Here is a 23391-nt window from a genome sequence, read left to right as displayed (position 1 = left end):
CTGGTTAGGACTACTTTGGTAGTTTGGGAAACTGCCGTGACAGTACTGTGCATACTGCAAGAGAAAGGGTAAAAAGTTCAACCTAGAGGAAGACTTTGAGCCTTCATCTTCACGACCACTGCCAACGACCACCAGGGGACAGATGCATGCTCAAGGAGGAGTGGCAGAGTTCAAAGAAGGACCCCTCCCCTTCTCAGAAATTTTATGAATATGTTTATCTACTAACATAAATTTGTGACAACCTGGACAGAGAACGCGCATGTTAGGAGGAGCGATCCCCCATGCGCCCAGCACTGAATAAACAAATACCTATTTAATAGTTACATTGACTATTGGGTTTCTTTATGATGCTTTTCTCGGCATCAATTCAGTAATGAATACATTGAAAAGGCAGAGCTACATTCAAGCAATAAGCAGCATAATTTTTTGGAACTTTTGTAGACTGTGCTCAGGACACCTTTAAACTGGAATTGGTCAATTCCTTTGCATATTAAGTTTTGCATCTTTCCAATAAATCCAGGAGTTTATGCTAGTCAGTTTAAAGTGCCTCCCAGAAAAAACATAAACCAGCACAAAACCAGAACTGTTCCAGTAGTTCAACACCTGATTGATGGCTGCCTTATCTGTGATAGTACCAATGCTCCCCAACCCCACCCCCCCGGCAAAAAATAAAAAACACAAGGCACTATGAGGTGACAGTGCCATCTCACAGCACATAAAGGCATCTTGTTTAGAAAATTAGTGATTCATTTCCCTTAATCTTTTATTCCACAACAAAATAGGTAGTACGCTACAAACGCTACAAACTTTGTATATATTTAAAGTGATTTGGTTGTTTTTTTCTGCTGATGAGAAAACATTTCATGTACCTTATACAAGAAAATAATCAAATAGGTCTCAAGAACTAACTAGATGAAGGAAGTGCTTCTATCTTTCCTCAGAAAACCACAAACGATAAAAAGACTGACAAGCGTGCTTTCTTTATAGTTGTTTATACGGAAGGGTCATTATCAGAAACACTTGTTTACTGCTTTTTAAATTAGCTTAGCACTTGTGTGAAGGAAGAAACTAGATTTGCACAAGTTCCTCGTACAGCGATTTGTAACTGATATCAGTCGGTTAGATCAGCAATTCGGCTTGCCCGGAAAGGAGTTGGGTAACATCGTCCTCTAAAGGACGAACATGTCCCGGTGCCTATCGTTGCGCAGGAGAAGGGAGCCTTGGGCCGGTTTTGCTCACCGGAGAAGACTGGGACGAAGCGGCGAACGAGATAGATGATGATGAGGGTGGCGGCGAGGCGAGCCGCTGTGGGGGAGCGGCAGAATCAGCTGTCTAGCCCGGTACACTGCCTCTCCTGGGGTTGGGAAGGAGCAAAGCCGGAGAGCTGGCCAGGGGGAGGCTCTGGGGGCGCTGGGAGCTGCTTGCCAACCACACCTGCCTGCGGGGACCCGCCCTGCAGCGGCTCATCGAGGTGAGCCCGCTCCCCAAGGGGCCAGAGCTGCCGACAGTAATGATAAACAAAACCCAGCACTCTTCTATGCGTACATATAACCCTGCCCCAAAGAAGCTGTCCGCGGCGTCGGAAAACCTTTCCGCGCACCGGACAGCTTCCTCCGGGCGGGCTCCGGGCTTCGCTGGGCTGCTCTCCCGGGGCTTCGACCGCTGAAGAGCTACCCCGTCCCTGCGGGACTTCCGCAAGTTGCGGCGTTCGCGAATCTTTCAGCTGTGGCCGAACTTCCGCTGTGTGGTGATTACTCGGGGTTAACTGCAGGTGGGTTAGGTCTGGTTTGCTGCTGAGCTCACTGAGAATGAGTTACAGGCTGTGACACCCTTACAAGTGGTAAATCCTAACGGGAAGACTTTGTCGTGGTAAGTTTAACTGGTATGTCATGACAAGCTTTTTGAGTTTTCTGCTTGTTATTTAAAGGGAAATAGAAAATAATTATAACGCTACTTAAAGTATCCTTAAAAACATGTTTGAGGATGTTTCCAGGATGGTTCTGAAATGTAAAACATGACTGAATGCAACCTTGCTGGAGAACAAGTGGGTGCATTTTATGATACAGATGTGAACAAAGTGGGATAAATGGGTTCTCTCTTTTATCTTCCATCTGAAAAAGAAAACCTACAATATTGAAGTGGCTTCATTATTTATCCAAACTATTGTAGTTCAGTCAATGCTGGTGGTTGAATATGTACTGCTTGCTTTGGTCCCTCTGCCTAAGATAGGTGTTGCCAAACAACAACAGCAAAGCAGGGTTTTTTTCTGTAAAAGCAGCATTTGGTAGTGGCTGAAACCATAGTAGCTGGCCACCAGAGTTCAAACGATCTAAAAAGGACTTATTCAAGTGTCCCAGATAGAAAATCTTGCCAGGAGTTCCAGCAAAGACCTGGCAAACAGACCTGGCTGATGACCTATGTCAGGCTCTCATTCCTTGACCTTCTAATGGTAAGTGCTCTGTGGCATTCAGCAGCATATTGGAGATATTATATAGATTTGGACCCTCATATGCTACCATGGTATCTATTCTTATTACTCATCATTGTGTGTGCTGCATACTGTGCTGGCCATGGGATGTAAGTAGAAGTAAGAAACCAGAGACAGAAGACCAGTCTGGCACTTCATAAAGGCAGGTCTGAGCTGAGCTTTGTTCCTCACTGGGTGTGGAACAGTGAGTGCTTGACCTGCCTCTTGGCCTGAGATTGGAAGGGTTTCACTTGCTGAATGACAGCAATGAGGTGATAGTAGTGGAGAAAAGATAATGATCACACCTGAGTATATATAAAAGTTTTTCTAATATTGTTCTGATAGTGTTTTTCTATATATATCTCTACTAGATACGACAGCTGACCAAATCCCTTTAGACCAGGCATTGTTAGAATAAGCTATGTGAATACTTGGTTGCGATCTGAGCAACCCTAGGTGATGAAGTTAAAAAGTTTTATTTCATTTTATGGAGTGTCTGTGCATACATTTGTACTTTGAAAAAAAAAAACATAGTTTGAGTTTGACTGGCTTTGTGTGCTATTTTTAATAACTTTCAGAGTGAGAAATTAGCCTTAAAAATATAACCTACAGGATTGCTTCTCTCCTATATGCTTCTCTAATTTCCTGTGGAGTAATCACTTGGTATTGGAAGCATGCTTTAAATAATGTGAGGGTTTTTTCTGTGTGGTACTTCGTTATTGCAGTTGATTCCACATAATTTATCAGGCAGTGTCATCACTGGCCCTCTTCAGATAACAAATTTGTATTCTGAATACGCAGCTGATTATTTGCTAATTAAGAAAGACATAAAGAGTGTTTGTGAAAACATAAAGCAGCGTGTGAATTTTAACTGCTTTGACATTACTGGCAATTCCTCATTGTTTTCTTACTGCTCTTTCATACTTCATAATTCCAAACTCTGTTTATTTTAAATGTATAGGGGCCAATGGGGAATAAAATCCCAGTTTGCTAAGCAATGTACAAATGTCATTTTACAACCTGCTTATTGCTCATTTCCTAGTTACCAACCAGGAGTGGGAATCCACTGTCCCAGCCCTTTCACAGATAAAGAGCAATAGAGAGCTCCTCCTTTGAGGAGCTAGCAGGAGAGAAGGGCATGAGGATGGACAGGAGGTAAGGCAAGCAAACCGTACTGTAGTAGCCAGAATGAATTTTCATTCAGTAATTTCTAGGGCTCAGATCCTTTCAGGGGTGAAATAATTTTCTGGTTAACAACAGAAATGACAGAAGGAAATGGGAATAGTGGACCACCAACAGAAACTGAATGTCAAGGGGGGAGTGTTAGCGTGCAACACCAGTAGTGGTAGGTCCCTGCTTCCCACCTTCCCACAGCTGTTTGGTTTTTGTTGCTGGATTTTTTTGCCTGGAACTGGCTGCCTCTTTTCCTGCGGGATGCCGAACAGTTTCACATTTCCTGAATAGTTGAAGGTAGCATGTGTGAATGCTTTATGTATAAGCAAACAAAACATGCATGCTCATGTGTTTACACATACATAAATGTGCATATGGGGAAGACTGACTTCTGTTTTTTCTTGGCTTTCTTTACTTGTTTAGGAAAGGACAACACATAAGAGATGACAGGGACTCTGGCCACATGTCCCTTTACTGTGCATCCAAGTGATATCTACTCAAGGACAACAAAAATTTGGTTTTGTTGACCCATCTAACCCTACGCTATTTTTCTGACACAAGCACATGTTCACCAAATGCAAGATCAAGAGAAAACAGCTCCTCAAGAGTCATTAGGCTACATAGATAGGGCAATGTTGGGCTTTCAATTATAAATATGATGGTGGTCTTCGCATGCCAGAATTACTGACTGTAAGGTCACATCAAAGGATTCTCTTGATCATAAAACTCACAGAAGGAGAAAACAAATGCAATGATAAGACAGGTGTCAGGTTATACACTCTAAATACAGTAAACAACAGTAGCAGGACTTGGCTCGGGGAAAAAAGCATGCAACAGTCTTTGTCCAGGCAAAAATGATGTTGTTTCCAGATTTGAGAAGCGTCCAGAGAGTGAGGTTGCATATAGAGGGTACTTTCTGTACGAGCATGTCTCTTACAGCCAAGACCCTCTCTGACCTTTTAGGGGTAGGGGGCACCTAGACACACTACCCAGTGTGATGCCCTTCCACTGCATATATGTCTTGGTTTTACTACCAAGGGCAAGTATGTATAGCTCTGCTCCAGCTGAGTTGTCCTCCAGACTCGCTCTTTTTCCTGCATTGTTTTAGTGGTTACAGGCACCAGTGTGGCCATTGCTGCTGTAATTACTAGCATTTCTTTAGTCAGATGATTGGCCCTGTAGCCAGGCTTGGAAGAGTTTCTCCGTTTTATATGTTAAGCTGTTACCATGAAATTGTTTTCATGCTGCCTTTTTATTTTTTTGCTATAAATTTATTGTTGTTATATACCTATTTCCCTAATACAGCTGTTTCCTGTGTTTATTGTATTGTTCTATCCACATTCTATTATTGTAGGTGTAGGCTATTTAAACCCAGTTGCTTACATAAACTGGAGAAAAGAAAATGCAAACTTAGCTATATGAATTTCTTTAAATCTAGCAGGATTTAAAATCATTTAAAATCTAGCAGGATTTAAAAAAATGTAGTGAAAAAGACATAATTGTAAAGGGCAGACCAAACACTAAAAGCCTGTAGGTGGGCTTAGATACTGTTATCTCCAGAGTCAACAGTTAGAACTACCCAAGAGTGTTAGTTCACATTTACTAGAGCAACAAGATCCCATGTGACTGGGAGATCCTCATCAATACCTTGGCTTGCACTGACATTGAACCACTAGAGATTTGTGCCAGGTGTCAGGAAATACAAGCCTCCAAATACAGTTTACTAAAATCATCTTGCTTGCACATAATGCAGCAGTGAGGGACTCTGAAGGGGTGAGCATCAGAGATCATCTGTTGATGATAAGGGACTTTTAAGGAATAGAATTGGCTCTGGGTGTTGTAGAGCAGTGATATCTGTTTATTAGCTGCTTTCTCCTGTGTTCTGTTATAAATCACTTTTAATTCTTCTATCAAAAAGATCACTAGCCAAAAGGAGAAGTCTAGAAGAAAACATTAAATTAAGGCAAGTATAAACTGGTATCTTCTTGAATGCTCACTCAGCCTTTGTAATCCAAGGACTTCTTGTGCCAGAAGTAATTTCTGTGTATGAATAGCTTTATATGGATTTCTCTTTCCTGAATCCACCTCTATGAGCACATCTGTAGGAAGGCAAGCTCCACTAGTCTTACTGTTCTAAGAAAAATCAATCTTTAATTTTCTGTTATCATTGTTGCTGTACCAAAGGTTGGTTCTAGATATTATAATAAAACCTTTTTTTTACTTAAGGGTACCAGGTTTTAGTTTTTATCTGTCCCCTCTATGAATCCTCCTTTTTAAGGATGTCACAGTAGCATTTTCATTCTAACAGTAAATAAACTTGTGTTTCTCCTGGGAGTGTCTGTTTATTCAAGTGGCTTTGATTTGCATGAGAATGCAGTGTTCCCCAAAAGGGGCTTTGCGAGGTGCCTGTGAGCCCAGTAGTTAATGGTGTTATCTGGATGTTTGATTACAAAATTTAACAAGGCTTAATTCAGAAGGCTCCTGTAAACCTACTGCAAAAATGCTATAAGTGCTTTAGTCACAGACAGAGGAAACAGCTGGTGTGCTGCAAGCTTAGTGCTTGCTCTTTGTCAATGAGTAACAATGCCTTCCTTCTCATTGAGATCAGTGCAGGATCATCACAGCATTTAGTGCTACTACTTTAGCCTACCCACAGATTCTTAAGACAAATGCTGTACTTCCTGGCTGTAGCACCACCTCAGGGAAAGTTGAGACGAGGACTCTGAGATGCTGTGCTGTTAGAAATCACTGCAAAGCTGACATGGGTGCTTATAACTGAGTAGTCTCTTGGTCCTAAACCATGCAGAACTGAAGTGTGAAATGATGTGAGATTTAATGACCTGGTTGCTGCTGCTAGCTTCTCACATGATGTCTTGTACAGGCTGCTTATTTCCCCTTTCTGCATGAAGAAATTTCCATTTCTTTGAGCCCATCCAGCTATAGTTTCTTACAATCCTGTGGGGTTTAAGTGTTTCTAGCTTTAAAAGCTTGATATGTGTGTAATATTGTCAACTGCTGAACTTGTATCAGCAGGACATCAAGCACGAGAATGGACATGCTATATGTGTGCATTAGAGTATCCCTGATCAAGATGATGAGAGCTGGACTATTGCTGTTCCAGCAGCTACTTGTTCGAGACTAACCACTTAGAGCAGTGGAGATCATAGGTTACGGAAGGAAAGTTTGAGGGAAACAACAAGCTTTTTATTTTCAAAATTAACCGCTAGTTTCTGGAGGGAAAAAGATAAAGGTCATCTGTATAAATTTCCAGAGTCTCCTTTGACATATGGTTTAATTAGGGGGTTTTTATGTTCATGGAGACTGTGATTCCTGACTAGGGGATTGGCTGCAGCACTTCTTACACTTGGTCTGTAAGAAGTGGGGTTGGAAGGGGGAATTCAACAAACTATATAAAAAAAAAAAAGTCACACTGGAGGCTTCCTGATACAGCCTTTTCAACTCTTTTTTTTTTTTTTTTTTTTTTTTTTGGTCAGGTAGGGGGAGGCAGGGGCAAGTTTGGTTCTTTAATGTCACTTATGCTGCATATGCATTCTTCAGTCAGTTGCCCCACACAAGTTACAGCAACAATTCACTGAAGGAAACAAGCTGTAATAAAGCATCTGGCCCTTAGCCCTTTTCAGAGCAAAGTCTCTCTGCTCTATCTTGTGCAGAGAAAAGCGTGTTGTTAGGCTTTAATAGATTGTAAGGTGACCCTGAATGGTTTCAGTTGCCTTGAGTTACGAGTAAACAAAGACATTTCTGAGAATGCGACTATCAAGCAGCATTTCTTACTTGAATAAATGCATTGATCTCTGAGCTGCTCCTTGCTTTTAATGTGAGAACTAGTATGTCTGGAGAAAAGAGATAATGGTCCTTGTAGTTAAGGTGCTGCCTGGGTCTCTGGAAATAGATTTTAATTCACAGCCCTGTATAATATTAGTAACTTACAGCCTGTTGCATCAGTAAGATTGGACAAAGCTTCCTTGCTTTGGAGGCCTGAAGTGTTGGTTTGCTTTTGATGGGTATGCAAACTATGACTTTGTAAATCCTGCAACTGATGCAAATCTAACCTGACAGCAGTTCCTTTTGTTCTCAATGGTGATAGCTTTAATCAGCAGCCTTATTTTTAGGATAGGGTTAGCATTATTTGATATCCGCATATCTTGCTCAGAGGTGATGAATTTTATGTATTCTTGGCTACAATTTTCATTCCAGGATAATCAGCTCTCAAGGATTCTTTATCAGTGAAGTTTTAGTGTACATGCTGTGATTAATGCTGTTTTGAACACAACTCAATTCAGTATCATTAACTGTATTGGCATGAGAAGATATAGTCAGATAGTGGGCACTGTTAAGACAATTGATATTTTGGCATAACTGCACACTTCCACATAGCGAATTCTGAATTTTTCCCAGGTGGATTGAACAGAGTTGGGCATCACGCTAATATGATTCATTTATTCATATTTATATCCCTGATGTGAGGACATAATGCTCAATACTAGTAGAGTGGCCATCCTGTGTAGTCTCCATACCCCACCTCATGCCATATACATATACCTCAGTGTAAACAAGGGATCTGCATAATTTACATGTGCGTGTGCATTTGCTGTTCTGGGACTTCTGCCATGAGAATATCCCATCTGGGAATGCTTTCTTTTCCTAATGAATATGTCATAAGGTAGTTCTCATAACTAACTGGCTAAGTTTTCTCTAAGTAGCTTTTGCCCCCCCATATCTTCCACATTTACTTGTATGACCTACCATCTTCATGTACAACTTTTTCTTACGCTGTAAATGCCTAGTGCTCTTTCCTTAAGAACAATATGCTGGCTTTTGGCTTTTCTGACCTCTCAGTTCTTTGGTTTCCGACGTCCAGGATATCCCCTATTAAAAGGGAAACTACAGAGCTGGAAGTAGCTGCTCTTTGAAACTTTACCAGCCAGTGCTGGAAATGCCAGTCACGCAAACTTGCCATAAGGGGGCTTGTGGGATCTCACGTATTTCTCTTTGCAGGGTATTGTCCAAGCCTACAAGAGTGGCATAACCCTCCAGGGAAACACCACTAGCCTGGGCAGGTGGGACTTCAGTGGGTCTTTCTTCTTCTCCATCTCTGCAATGACAACGATTGGTAAGAGTTTGCTGCATGAAGGGCTGCCTTATAGGTGGGATGTGAGTGGAAATGAGGATGTGCGCTGTCAGATGCTGATCTGGTTCTGTGGGGCCTCATATAGCTTGATAGATCATAGAGTAGGTAAGCACCCATAAACCTAGCCCCAGAAAAGCTTTGTCAGTGCAAGGGCAGTAATGATCTCTAACTAAATACAGGGATTAGTTGCTTGGTACATACCCCTACTAAGTTACACAGCTTTTGGGGCCTGAATTTCACAGTGCTGTACTGCCTCTACTTTCCCAAGCTTTCTGAGAGTTTTGAGGTGAATTGTGCATTTCAATGAGCCTTTCCTGTCACAAGGAGAAGGAATGACTTTGAAAAACTCTTGATACTGGCTGTTGAATCCTTGGAGGCTATATTTATAAATTATTCCTTCTTATTACTACTTGTTTTGGATGAAGACCTGCTTGTATAGGTGAAAGTCAAAAAGCTAGATAAATAAAACAGCTGAATCAGGTCTCAGCAATGAGTAATGGTGGAAATAAGTGGTGGGGAGAGAATGGAAACAATAAGATGTGTTTAAGTATGCTGTTACTTAAAACAGATGCTATTAATTATTGTCAGTGCATGTCCCCAATCCCCAAAACCATTAATAACTTAATGGGACATCTTTTTCTTACTGCATGGCTCAGTATTATAAAAAAAGGGGGGGGGGGGGGGAAGAATGTGGAGAGATGGTTGTTGGATATCAAAAACCTTCCTGATTCGTGTTCAATCTATCAGATCTCTTCAAGTACAATTTTAGATCAAGAATTTTCTCTGCCCACCCATGTGGAGTATTCTTTTGATTTCTCTTATCGTTGTTGAATATACATTGACTTCAGAACATTAAGCCTCCAGACAAGAGGTCAGAGAGAGGGTGGGGTGTTTTTTTTTTCTGGGGAGCAGAGTGTGCGGATACCTTCCTTTGACTCGGTGCAGCTTTCTGCCCTGCTCTTTTGCACATACGTTGTTTTGGCTGAGAAGTGTTTGGTGTATTGTATGGGTTGTACCAGCTGATGGCAGTGGAGGCTCATTAGACAGGGCTGCAGTGGTCGTGGGCTTCCAGTTTACAGCCTGGGCTTTCGCTTCCAGTCTTCAGTACAAAGCAGCATCTGCTCGCAGCTGCTCTGCATGTTTCAGTAAATTAACCCTTCAGTATCTAAACTGTCAAAGTAATTGCTTTCCGCAACAGATTTAAGTTAATGACATTTGGGAAGAATCAAATTCGTCATCTTACAGCACAAGAGGGTTTTGTGATGTTGGCAGGTACCTAGACTAAACATTTCTGGGTGTTGCCCCATGAAAGCCTAAGTTGCTCTTTCTTAATTTCTTTAAATAAACTCCATACCCTGATAGCTGGGGAATGACAATGACTGACTTGATAGGAGGGGCAAATAAAAGGAAACAAATATTACAACTCTCTATATCATGGCTTTAAAGCTGATATTGTGACTCTAGGGACTTGTTAATGATTGTTTGACTGTGGACTTGAGAATGATGTACAAGTCACCTCTATGAAGTGAATATCAGACAACTGGGTCCCAGATCTTGCTTTTTCAAGCTAAATTGCTAAATGGATACAGGTTAGTGTCTCAACACTCTGTCAATAACAGTATGTTGAAGAGGAAAATAAAGATGGCCTCACAGAGCCTCACCTCAAGTCTGTTACTTCTTCCTTTATTCAAGTTTTTGAGAGAGTGGTTGGCACAGCCTCCTTGACCCAGACATCACTGGATAGCTGAGGAAGGATAACTGATGATGTACGTCAAGTAAAGAGAAAAGGTCCTTAACCAAGAACTCAAAGTTCAGAGGAGTGATTCACAATATGGAGCTTCATGTAAAAGGCATGGCTATTGGATAAATAACATAGTTGAGAGAGTCTGAGAAAGGTTTGTTGAGGCTTTTGTGTCCTTATGTGGCAATGAAGAGCTTAGTCTAGTATGTAAGTATGGAACCATTTAAAGCAGGTCACACTTCTCAAGATTAATGTACAGGAGTTAAAAAGGCATTCTGGCAAATGAGTTCAGAAAGTATTGAATTAAAATGATACTGGATAAAAGTGTCTCAGGAATTTAGGGGTACTATGTAAAGATATTGTTGAAGAATCTGGGCGGACTCTACTCCATGTGTTTAGCCAGTTGCAAGTCCTTTGTCTTGTTTGTCTCTTCGACATTCTGTCTCTGCAACTAATGCTGTGTCTTGCTGGCCTCTTACATGATGCACATGATCTTTGTGGCTTTTGCATCAGCTTTTTTTTCCTTAGTTTCTCAAACATCACTTTTACCTTCATCACTTCCCTTTGAGATGCCCTTTCTGCTCTGTCAGCTTTTGTTTTCTGCTTTAGGTGCTTTAACCCCTTTAAAAGGCTTGGTGTGTTTCTCCAGTTCTAACAGAATGCAGTTTCACTGGGATATGGAAGGGAATGTTAGCTACTTTCCCAATTAACACCAACTGAGAAACATTAGCTTCTTTTCCTACTGACAGTTTGAGCTTCCATGTCTCATCTTGCAGCATCTTCTGTGCTATACTCTTCTTCCATTTGAATGAGAGCATTATCTATTTCCATTTGTGATTAAAAGCAGTATGTAAGTTTTGCTTAAAAAAAAAAAAAATGTTCTAACCTGAAGGCTGGGCACGCTTGGTACCCTAATCCCAAAGGTTTAAAGAACAGACATGTATGAACCAAAATCTGCTGTTTAAGGAAGTACCCCAAAGCCTGTGTAGTTTCTGGTCAGTCTTATAATTTGAATAGAACTGCATTTTTAACTTTTGATCATGTGGTTGGGCAGCCCTGGCCTTCTGCTGATTTCTTCTCCCCGCTGTTGTGTTTCTGTGCTTTCTTCAATGCTGTATTTTACATGACATCCCAGATCTTGTATGTTATCTCTTTTTCTGCAGATGTTTCCATAGGAACCCTCTCTTCAATGCCATGAAGAATCATCCTCAGAGTTCCCCTAGAGCTGTAGTATTAAACATGATTAAAGAAAAGCTTATTTTCTGTGTGTTTTCTCCCTGGGACATCTTTATCCCTTCCAACACAAAGTCTTTCTGTGTTTACTCTCCTCCTACTTAGTTTGGACTAACAGGGCAAAGGTCAAAGCAAGTTCAAAGTGGGGCACAAGATGAAAGTTCCTAAAGTCAAATGACTACAGGGTGGTGCAATTTCAGAGAAGGTGCTAGGAAAAGGATTTGTGATGAGACTGAGGTTGTCTGTGCTAACCTAAGAGTAGAAAAAAAAAGTATTGTCCTCTCTAGCCTGAACATCCCCCTCTATCTTGGGTGGGTGGATGCCATTACCTAGTGCTTCCTTACTGTTCCCTGATACTTAGCAAAGCTCATTTGCATGAATTTCAAAGACCCTTTTTTAAACATAATATTGGATAAGTAAACTATCTTATAGTGAAGAAATGAAGGGAAAGACCTTACTTCAATCCTTTCCTTCTCTGGTTTCCACAGTATCATAGCTCCTGCCAATAATCCCCCGAAGGACTGAGGGTAGCAAAGAGGCCAGGAGCAGTCTATAGAATGAGAGGTGGTATTTAGTACATTGTCACAGACATGTTGCCACAGATGATTCCCATGAGGGGAAAAAAAACAACAGCTACTTCAGGGTTGTAAAGTCCTGGCACAGTGGGCAGGCAGGAGTTTCTCTAGGACTTGACTCTCTGTAGTGCTGCCTAGCATGTGATGGAGAAATTAAGAAACACCCAAGCTTCTGCCCATTGCTGGCTGGCAATCCACTGAGAAATCAAGTTAAAGCAACTTGATGTCTCAAAGTAGTTAAAGCATGGAGTAACAGCCTAGAATTGCTTTTAAATCTGCCATGAGCCTCAGGTTTGTAGAGGGGAGTTCTCTGCCGAAGAGTCCCACACCTTTGATGTGTTTGATCTCTTCCCTGCCCTGTGGCAGCTGGCAGAGCTACTCTACAGCCTTGCCCAAGTGGGAAGTGGCAAAATGGTCCATGAGAGATTATTAGTGGATGTGGGGATAACACTGTCAGCAATATCCTCTAAGCTGTCTCCTTAGCACTGGTGAGTTTGATCTGCTTTCCTGCCACCTCATCCTCTTGAGACTAATTCTACAGCTTCCAGTGTATACACAGTACGAATGTAACAAATAGAAGACTGCAGTACTCATCCCAAGCAGTTTTCTGGCCTTTCACTCACAGGAGTGTGCAACCAAAATTTGCTGTTGCCTGGAACTTCATAGGGCTAAAACTGTTAAATAACTGTGTTCAAATGTGTGTTTTCAGCCCACAGTGTTAGCTATTGGTCTCTACTTCATCACTGCACCAGCTAAAATGAATAGCTATGGCTACCTGCCACACAGACCCTGGATCAACCTGCCGGGGTACCAATGAACTTCCCCATATATGACACAGTCCCTGAGATTCTGCTACCACTGCTTTTAAAATAAACTGGGTTATTTTTGTTGGTTCTAACCATAAAACCGAGATGCTAGTTCAAATACTGGGGCTGTTTGGGGTTTCAGAGTCCTGTTTCTGTGTAGAACAACTGAGAGGCCTCAGCAAAGTCACCGTCCATGGATGACGAATTGGAAACAACTGTGACTTCCCATAAGATGTGTTCTGAGCTCAATGACTGTGTCCAGCTGACAGGTATGAAAAAGAGTTTATCAAGATCTCCCCAAAAAAATGTGCTTGGGTGCTTAAACCACAGAAAAACTTTTTAGAAAAAGGATGCTTCCTCCAGCTTTTTTGTAAATCTAATTCTGGTTTTGTTTTCCACAACTAAAATTATTTGGTGAATTTTCAGATGGTTTTTAGCCTGTGAAAAACAATTTCTTCATTCTGAGCACTTTTTGCTTAAAATACTCTTGCATCTGGGCAGTGAGAACAGGAACCAAACAAGCCTCCCATTGTGGGTCACACATTGTGGGAAGTCAGTTGTCTCTGCTGAGCTGGGAGGCACTGCAAGAAGGATACTACCTTGCAAATGAAGAGACCTTTTACTAATAATCCATTAATCACACAAGTCTCTTTCTCTTAGCAGAGCCTCTGAATCTCTTATGCATAGGAATATAATGGGCAAGCAGGAAAAGATTTAATATGTGTAACAGCACATGAGGTAAAACATCTAGAAATAAATATGAACATTTAGAAGTAAACCACTCTTGTTGCTTCTGAGGAAGATTAAGTTACTTTGCACTTTTTTTCAACATGAGGAGCAATACAAGCATTTACTCCATCTTATTCAGTAAAAATGCTTACACTTTGACCTCTGTTAAGTTTTTGGTGAGCATCTCTCTGTGTCTCTTGGTGCAGGCATGTACTAGGTGACATCCCAGTAGCAGACTCAGAGGGACATGACACACCTACCAGTGTAGCTTTAATCTTTGCATTAGATCTGAACCAAGTTCATAAAACACAATGGCATAAGATGCTGATTACCCTCATTCTATTTATTGGAGAGGGTAAGTCCCATTTACCCATTCTTGCTTGAATTTTACGACATTTGGTATTTATATAAAACTAGGTTGACATCCATTTGTCTAGTCCAAAATCAAGGGGGTGTCATCAGTCAGATGTGAATTGATGACTATGTTGCATGATCTAAAGTCTCCTGTGCTGTTTGACCAAACTTTGTAGCCTGTATGAAAAGCTAGTGGAACATGGCTTTTTGCCATATTTACAGCAACTACTCACTAAGTCTTCAGGAAATTGTCTTGAGCTACTAAGCCTAAGGGGAAATGGAGCCAAACAAATCAAACACCATGTCTGCTTTGCACATGGTGTGCTAGGCTTACTGTGCATATTAGACCTTCTTACATCACTGAATTTGCTGTTCTAAAATAGATGTAATGTACAGCTTAACCTTAGATGCTCTCCAGTTAGCACTGTGCAGGGTCCTTAAAATTCTGAAGGCTGCTGTGCTTCACACAGTGACCTGAGATTATGGACCTTTCTTCCTCTCTTATCTGATGTTTTTCTCCAAAAATAACCTGGAAAGCTGTGAGTAGAATGAACTGCCTGAACCATTACACAATCTTTTAAATTAGATATAGAAGATAGGGGGAGAATAGCTGCTGTAAATATATGTGACTCACATTCAGACTCCAGCCTCACAGTAAATGCCCCCCACCTCTTTCTCCTGAGTCCAGAGCAGCCTGCAAAACACCTTCATTCCATAGAAGAGAAAGGCTGGAATTAATCCACTGAAATGTGGCACAGCCAGTGTGAAACAGATCATACCAGACATATATCTCTTAAATTCACTTAGATAGGTTCACTTACCAGACGTACTTGCCTGTATGTGCATGGGTGGAGTTTTGAGCAATCTGGTCTGGTAGACTGTGTATCTGCTCATGGCTCTGCTGGAACCAGAGGATCTTTAAGGTCCCTTGTAACCCAAACAGTTCTATGACCTGTACCTTTAATTTAGCACACCTGCTAGTCTAGAAGTGAAAGCTGGCAGAAGTCAACAATTCCACATGGGGAGAAGAAAAGTGAGTAAATATCACGAAGCTGCTCATAAGTGAAGAACATGGCACTGGAATAAAAGCTGCTGTACAGTCTTAATTTAGGCCCTTTGTTTGACACAAACAAAGTGTTTCGAAACAACCTCTAGTTATGCAACAGCATCCCATTTTTTCCAGGGGATGCTCTGCCCCCTCTTGGGACAGGCTGCTAGGGCCGTCACTTTGGGTGTATATTATGTGTTATCATTTACATTAAACCCATGGGCTCACAAATCATTCAGGCATAAAATTATTGGAGGGAAAGTCCTCCAGATAGTAAAATTTTGAATTTGTGGGGGTAGGCATGAGATGAAAAAACAGCCGGCATACATACCATGAAACAGTTTGCTGCCAGACCTTTTCTGGAGGTAGCTTGATGGTGCATTTGCACAATTAATGTTTTCAGAATTGTCGATAGGGAGAAATCCTGTCAGCACAAAACTTGGCACAGAACATATAGACATCATAAGCTCATAGTCACTATTCTATAAGTGATAAACTAGTGACTTACTGCAACTGGTATGAGGCAGAGGTTAGTGAAGAAATGGGACTACATCTAATCAACCACAGATGTTTGCAATCTCACTTATCTAGTGTAAGAAGCCCAGTTCTTGGACCTCTCCCTCCCCGGGATTGCTCATTTGCCCTAAGACTACACCACCTACAAGCATGGTAGGAAGGCATCAGTGGCAGGAGCACCTCTGTGCTTGCACTGAACCAAGAGCTAGGTGTCACTGGGAGGGGATAGATTATGTGTGGCGAAAAGGTAAACTCTAACAGATTGTCAGCCTTGTATATGGACATAAACAAATCTCTAGTGAGTAGAGGTGATTTTGAAATGCAGTCAAGGCCATAGGCTTTGGCTAAGTTTCTGTTGATATGCTTGTCATGTGCTAGCCCTTTCCCTGTCTTAAAAAGTGTCCTGTAAAATAGACCAAAATTGAACCTGATCTTCTGGTGGTATAAACCACTTGAAATTACAGAAGTGCAAGTGTGCATATTTACAGGACATTTTTAAAAGAAGATGTGGGGAGTAAAGCTAAATATTGCTGCAGTGATGTTGAAGGTATAATGGTCTAAGGATACACGCAAGGCTGTGATTGCAGGACCAGTTTGTATGATTAGGAGATAAAGGGCAACATTTCAAGCACTTCTTTTTCTTTCTTTTTATAGTTCTGAAAAAAAGTGTTTACTCGGGTTAAATATAATTTCTCTGGGTTTACTGACTCTAGACAAACATTTTGACAATTTAAGCTTAAAGTGTGTTTGGTACTTGTGGCACAAAAGAGGCGTATAAACGAGGCAGTGTTAATAAATTTTGTGGGACAAAGGTAGAAAAAGGTGGTTGTTATAATTAAAACACTATTGTGATTCAGAGACCATCTGACAGCCACATAGGGTCATTTACCAGCAAACCCTATGCCAACAATGCTTACAAAAACTGAACTAAATGGAAGTTTTGCATTTACGTCAGACCCCAGCCAGGACAGTGGATAGGGAAGAGGAAATTGACTGGTAAATGGGAAAGGAACTAAGCAAAATTGGCAGGGAAAGAAATGTTATTTTCCAACATGCAGTAGGATATGGCAAACAATAGATGTAACTTAGTTATTTACAAAAAAGGTTCTTTTTGGAGCAGTGACCTTTTCCTCTAACTTTTGTAGAAGATAGGGGTTCACCCTTCTGTGGGAGGAGGGCAAGCAGAGAATATTTTAGCTTTAACACCTCATTTCTTTCCTGCTTAGGCTATGGGAACCTGAGTCCCAGCACTGCAGCTGGTCGAATCTTCTGCATCTTGTTTGCACTCTTTGGGGTCCCCTTGAATCTTGTGCTCCTGAATGAAATTGGGCAGCTGATGCTGTTGGGGGTTCAGCATTGTGGCCATCGCCTAGAAGAGGTATTTCATCTGCAGGTAAGCAATATGGATAGGTATGCCTCACCCTCAGGTTCAGGAAAGAAAAGAAAGAAAGATAGGGCATTGTCTGGTATTTGGGATTCTGTGACTAACAAGGGCAGCTTCCTACCTATTTGGCCAAAAAGGCAGTAATACTCAGGAATAACTGGAAGCAGATAAATTTATTTTATGACAGCCCAATGAGGTGTTAGATAAGGTTGTTTATTAATTGAGGGAACTTCTATGATGAATGGCTTCCCGTACAGGAACGGAAGTGCTGGAGCCCTAGAGCCATGCAGTAGACCAGAATATCTGGTCTGTTTATCATCAGTTGTACATAGAATTGCACATGTAAGTTATATGGGAACATTTGTGAAATAAGCTTTAAATTGGCACGAATTTAGCACTCATGAAGGTGATGACCTTTACATGCACTTCAGTCGATATGAACTCATGAAGTTCATGTTGACTGGAAGAGCCACACTATTCTAGTGGAACATAGAATCAGAACAGTTAGGGTTTGAAAGGACCTTAAGATCACCTAGTTCCAACCCCCTTGCCATGGGCAGGGACACCTCACTCTGAACCATGTCACCCAAGGCTCTGTCCAACCTGGGACCACCATCAGGGATGGAGCATTCACAGCTCCTCCGGGTAAACCATTGCAGTGCCTCACCACCCTTACAGTAAAGAACTTCCTCCTTATGTCCAATCTAAACTTCCCCTGTTTAAGTTTGAACCTGTTACCCCTTGTCCTATTGCTATAGTCCCTGATGAAGAGTGCCTCTGCAGCATCCTTGTAGGCTCTCTTCAGATACTGGAAGGCTGCTATGAAGTCTCCACACAGCCTTCTCTTCTCCGCATTGAAGAGACCCAACTTTCTCAGTCTGTCTTCATAAGGAAGGTGCTTCAGTCCCCTGATCATACTCGTAGTCCTCCTCTGGACTTGTTCCAACAGTTCCACATCCTTTTTATGTTGAAGACACCAGAACTGCACACAGTACTCCAAGTGAGGTCTCATGAGAGCAGAGTAGAGAGGCAGGGTCACCTCCTTCAACCTGCTGCTCCTTTTGATGCAGCCCAGGATACAGTTGGCTTTCTGGGCTGCAAGTGCACACTGCCAGCTCATGCTAAGGTTCTCACTGACCAACACCCCAAAGTCCTTCTTCACAGGGCTGTTCTGAATCTCTTCTCTGCCCAACCTGTAGCTGTGTCTGGGATTGCTCCAACCCAGGTGCAGGGCCTTGCACTTTGCAGGGTTAAACTTCATAATGTTCATAACATATGTTCAGGTTCTTAAGATGGTCTCAAACCAGATCTTCTACAGTGAGCCTAAGGTCTTCATTCTCACAGTCCCTGCGTCTGCCTTCCAATACTTGGGTGGTGTGTTCAGAGCATTTGCCAGTGAAGACTGAGGTAAAGAAATCATTAAGAACCTCAGCCTTCTCCAAATCCAGGGTAGCCAGTTCTCCCGATAGCTTCTGGAGAGGGCCCACCTTGTGCCTAGTTTATCTTTTATTTGCAATATACCTATAGAATCCCTTCCTGTTATCTTTCATATCCCTAGTCAAGTTTAATTCTAACTGAGCCTTAGCTTTCCTAACCTGGTCCCTAGCTTTCTGGACAACATCCCTGTATTCTTCCCATGCTACCTGTCCTTGATTCCATCTTTTATAAGCCTCGTGTTTCCTTTGAATTTTCCTCAGCAGCTCCTTATCCATACAAGCAGGTCTCCTGTCCCTCCTGCTGCACTTCCTTCTCCTGAGCTTGTAGCAGGTGATCCTTGAATATCAACCAACAGTCTTGTGCACCCCTGCCCTCTAGGGCTTTATCCCATGGAACCTTACTAAGTTCCTGAAGAGGCCAAAGTCTGCTCTGTTGAAGTCCAGAGCAGTGAGCTTGCTGCATGCTCTTCTCACTGTCCTGAGGATCTCGAACTAGACCATCTTGTGATCGCTACAACCAAGGCTGCCCTGGAGCGTCACATTTCCAATGAGCCCTTCCCTGTTGGTGAGCAAAAGGTCAAGCATGGCACCTCTCCTTGTCAGTTCCTCTATTACTTGGAGAAGGAAGTTGTCTTCCACACAATCGAGGAACCTCCTGGATTGCTTGTGCCAGGCCGTACCATCATTCCAACAGATAGCAGGGAGGTTGAACATCATGAATGTCTGTGTGTTTTTATGGAGTCTAGCATAATCTTCAACCAGAAACTGAGCTGGATTTTCCCTGACAATCTTCTTGTGACAATCTCATCTTTTTTTCTCTTTATTTTTCTTTTTATCTCCCTGTTTTACTAGAAAAATGCTTCCCTGCTGATTAAGACCTCTGCGCTGGTGACTGGCTTGTTATTGTTCCTTCTGCTACCTCCCTTGTTGCTCTCTGACAAAGAAGGCTGGTCTTATGAAGAAGGCTTCTATTATTCCTTTATTACCCTCAGCACTATAGGATTTGGAGATTATGTGATTGGTGAGTAGTTTGCATTTCATTGCTTTCACTTGTTAAACATGAAAGCTACATATGTGAGGTATGAAGCTCCCAGCTTGGCAGCTTTACACCACTAGCAACCCACAGACCTGATGATCACAGAATCATAGAACAGTTAGGGTTGGAAAAGACCTTAAGATCATCTACTTCCACCCCCCTGCCATGGGCAGGGACACCTCGCTCTAAACCATATCACCCAAGGCTCTGTCCAACCTGGCCTTGAACACTTCCAGGGGTGGAGCATTCACTTCTTTGGGCAACCTGTTCCAGTGCCTTACCACCCTAACAGAAAAGATAAATCACAGTCAATGATGTGTTGTGGTAAGCATTTGACAGGTTGGAGGAGACATGATTGCTGAGATAGCAAAGAAATAATTCCCCAGTCAATGAATAATATTTCAGTATTCAGGTTATCTGCCCCTTGAACAACTATAACACCAGACTGGAGCACTACATTTTTCATGGCACCATCGCTGATGGCTCACTTGGTGTGCTCCAGTCAGTCATCAGCAGTTAGTTTTAAGCAGATATTACTCTGCATCACCATTAGCAGACAGTGACTGCTTCTTCTGTCAAAACCCCTTTTTTGGACAATTGCTTTCTAAAAGGCAGCTTAAGTCACTTAGGTTTAGACTGTCAGGCACCAGGCACAACCTAGGTTTAATTGTCAAAATCCTTTGCCAGAGGAAATGGGCTTGGATCTACTCCCAGTGCATTTGTTGAAACACAGGACACACCTTTCTGATAAAGACTTTCTCATTAGAAACAAATTGATTAGAGAAACACGTGTATCCTTGAATCCTTGGGAGACAAAAAGACTAAAATATCTTACGTCTTGCACCTATCAGTCTCTGTGGATAAAACATTCTCCTTGAAAGACCCAGATAGCCCTTCTTTCTTGTTTTCATTTATTCTTTAGATGCAAGCAGTTTTAAAACCTTTGAATTTAGCATCAGTGAAAGGTGTTTGTTTGAAAGATGAATATAATACTTTTTCTGGTTGAAGTTCACCTTGATGTAGAAAGTTATAGAATCATAGAATAGTTAGGGTTGGAAAGGACCTTAAAGTCATCAAGTTCCAACCCCCCCTGCCACGGGCAGCGACACCTCACACTAAACCATCTCACCCAAGGCTCTGTCCAACCTGGCCTTGAACACTGCCAGGGATGGAGCATTCACAACCTCCCTGGGCAACCCATTCCAGTGCCTCACCACCCTAACAGGAAAGAATTTCCTCCTTATATCCAATCTAAACCTCCCCTGTTTAAGTTATAACCCATTACCCCTTGTCCTATCACTACAGTCCCTAATGAAGAGTCCCTCCCCAGCATTCCTATAGGCCCCCGTCAGATACTGGAAGGCTGCTATGAGGTCAGCCCAGAGAGTAGTTACTACAGAAGTATTTGGTAGCTCCCAGACATTTATCCATGGTGTGCTGACAACGTCAAAATATCTTGTGCTCCCTTTATATTGAAAATACATACAATATGTACTATATTAAATATAATAATACCAAGTAAATGGCTGTAAAAGATTGGCTGTTTAATATGGCTCTCCTGACCAGTTATTACTTATCACAATCTTGCAGACAATAACAGTTCATGGACCACAATTTGTGAATGGCTAGTCTGTGCAGGTAATGACAGGACAATATTCCTGCAGATGATAAATACCTAAACACCAGTTTTTATATGGATGCCCCATTTCAACCCAGCCCTATGTGTACTTCTTCACTGGCATGTGGTATGGGAAGTGGCTTCCAGGTTCATGGAGGTACCACCTCAAAAAAGTCAACTCCTTCCATTCTGTCCCAAAAGTATCAGGTGTTCTGTAGTATCTGCTGTGCTGTAAGTATTCAGCTATAAAGTGACAAACCTTCCAAAGGTAAGAAGAACTAAATAATGATACCTGAGAACTAGAGGAAAATCCTATGCAAAGACTTTGCTGCCACTGATTTGTATTCTGCATCTTACCTGTGTTTATAAGGGTACCCCAGCCTGCTTTACAGATACAGCGCAGTCACTTCATAGGGCTGAGCTCATTCCTTTGCTTTACCTATATTAATATTATTACTGACACTAACTTAGTACATAGAAGGTTCTTTGTGCAAAATATTGTGAAATACAACCAAAAATATGATTCTGCTCCAAAGGGATCACAAAGTACCTAACGGAGCAACCAGGCAGAGGTATCATAATTTAAGGCTGTCTTCCAAGGCTTAATTGTTCTTGGAGGTTCTGGGACTGCTCAGGCCCCTTCCCTTCTGCTCTTAAAGACTCACTTATACCTGTCTTAACAAAATACATACACTGGTACATAAAACCCACTTAGCTCTCTGCCTGCAGGGGACCTCTGTTACATACTAATAGAATATAGTGATGATGAAATGAAAATGGGAAACTGTGTGCTTAATTGTGAATAATTTCACTTTGACACAGATGTAATCTGGGATTTATTTTTCTTTCTTACAGGTAATCTTTACAGTTCCTAGGTAGTCCTAAGCTGTTGCTGCCACATTCATGAAACATGGTTGCATCATGTTTGCATGTTAAATAGATGGCATACTCATGTTTTATACAGAATCACTAATACTAGGTCATATTTCCACTGTCCTTGCTTTATATGTAGTATTTGTCTCCTTTGAGGCACTCTTGATCTAATCTAGAAATGTTTTGGGTGATTCTCTTGTAGGGATGAACCCTGACCGTACCTACCCAGGCTGGTACAAGAATGTAATCTCTCTGTGGATCCTCTTTGGGATGGCCTGGCTAACACTGGTTATCAAACTTTGCATCAACTTTCTAGAGAGCTCCAGTGACTTCTGTCAATGCAACAAGAGCATGGTAGAAGAGTTCATGGATGGCAACAGAAATAGTACAACGGGACTTCATGATGTGGAGATCTGCAATGACAAAGACACAAAAACAAAAGGACCAGATGAACCCCACACCTACACAGCTCCTGCAGAAGCACTCTAGGGAAGAATCATACCCTTGGTGTCTCCTAGGTTTTAGTGCACCAGAGACGCATCACATAGATATTTGGGAACAGAACTGCCCTGTTGTCCACATGGGGTAAAATCTTGCTTATTGAGCTTGAAATGCTTCTATTCTGAATAGAGTGATGGCAGCAAAATGTTTCATTTATGGCACCACCAAGAATTACCAATGGAAATTAGCCAAATCCTAGCCAAAAATAGATATTGCCCAACCTCCTACCTCAGTATATGAAGCAAACTTTGACATCGATATGCAACACTAGCTGTTGTCCTGTTCTTTACATGCAAAGTTCTTGTAGTCCCTAATTGTAAGTGCAACATTTTGCAAACACCACAACTAGAAAAGCAAGTGCCATTTAATGCAGGAAATGTTGCTGAAAGAGTTAATGAAAAGTACTATATAAAGCCACCTGGCAGTCACTACAAATGTGCTTCATCACCTATATGCTTGTGCTTGCATGGTAACATGCTTTTGATAATTAGTGCATGGATGGCAATGAGGCAGAGCTCATACAGGTGCTTAATAGAAACATAATTCCTTTTTTTTTTAATAAATTTCTACATCAGAGGTCCACTAATATTAAAAAAGACTAGGTAGTTAGGCTGTTCCTTACTCTAGAACTTATGCAGACTCATCCTTTATGAAGTACTATGTAGCCCAAATGTCTTCAGCTAAATGGGACAGTTCATTTAGATAGATTTTTATTTTGCCACATTTTAGAAGCCATAAAAGGAGGAACAGAG

At 41.7% G+C, this 23391-nt stretch overlaps 1 protein-coding gene across 1 annotated transcript in view; it reads left to right on the top strand.

Moving 5' to 3' along the window:
* Window positions 1-23391, top strand: part of KCNK17 (potassium two pore domain channel subfamily K member 17) — a 26525-nt gene extending 3134 nt beyond the window's left edge. The window contains exons 2-6 of the mRNA XM_061366010.1: window positions 1369-1471; window positions 8657-8771; window positions 17018-17184; window positions 19464-19632; window positions 22341-23391. Of these exons, the coding sequence (XP_061221994.1) occupies window positions 1369-1471; window positions 8657-8771; window positions 17018-17184; window positions 19464-19632; window positions 22341-22627 (841 nt within the window). The 3' untranslated portion in view covers window positions 22628-23391. The remainder of the gene's footprint in view (window positions 1-1368; window positions 1472-8656; window positions 8772-17017; window positions 17185-19463; window positions 19633-22340) is intronic.

This window comes from Neopsephotus bourkii, unplaced genomic scaffold, assembly GCF_033783945.1.
Source record: "Neopsephotus bourkii isolate Nb327-2 ecotype Australia unplaced genomic scaffold, CSIRO-AGI_Nbou_v1 NB_1292, whole genome shotgun sequence".
Classification (NCBI taxonomy): domain Eukaryota; kingdom Metazoa; phylum Chordata; class Aves; order Psittaciformes; family Psittacidae; genus Neopsephotus; species Neopsephotus bourkii.
Note: the sequence above shows the minus strand (reverse complement) of the source record. Positions and strands in the feature narration are given on the sequence as shown.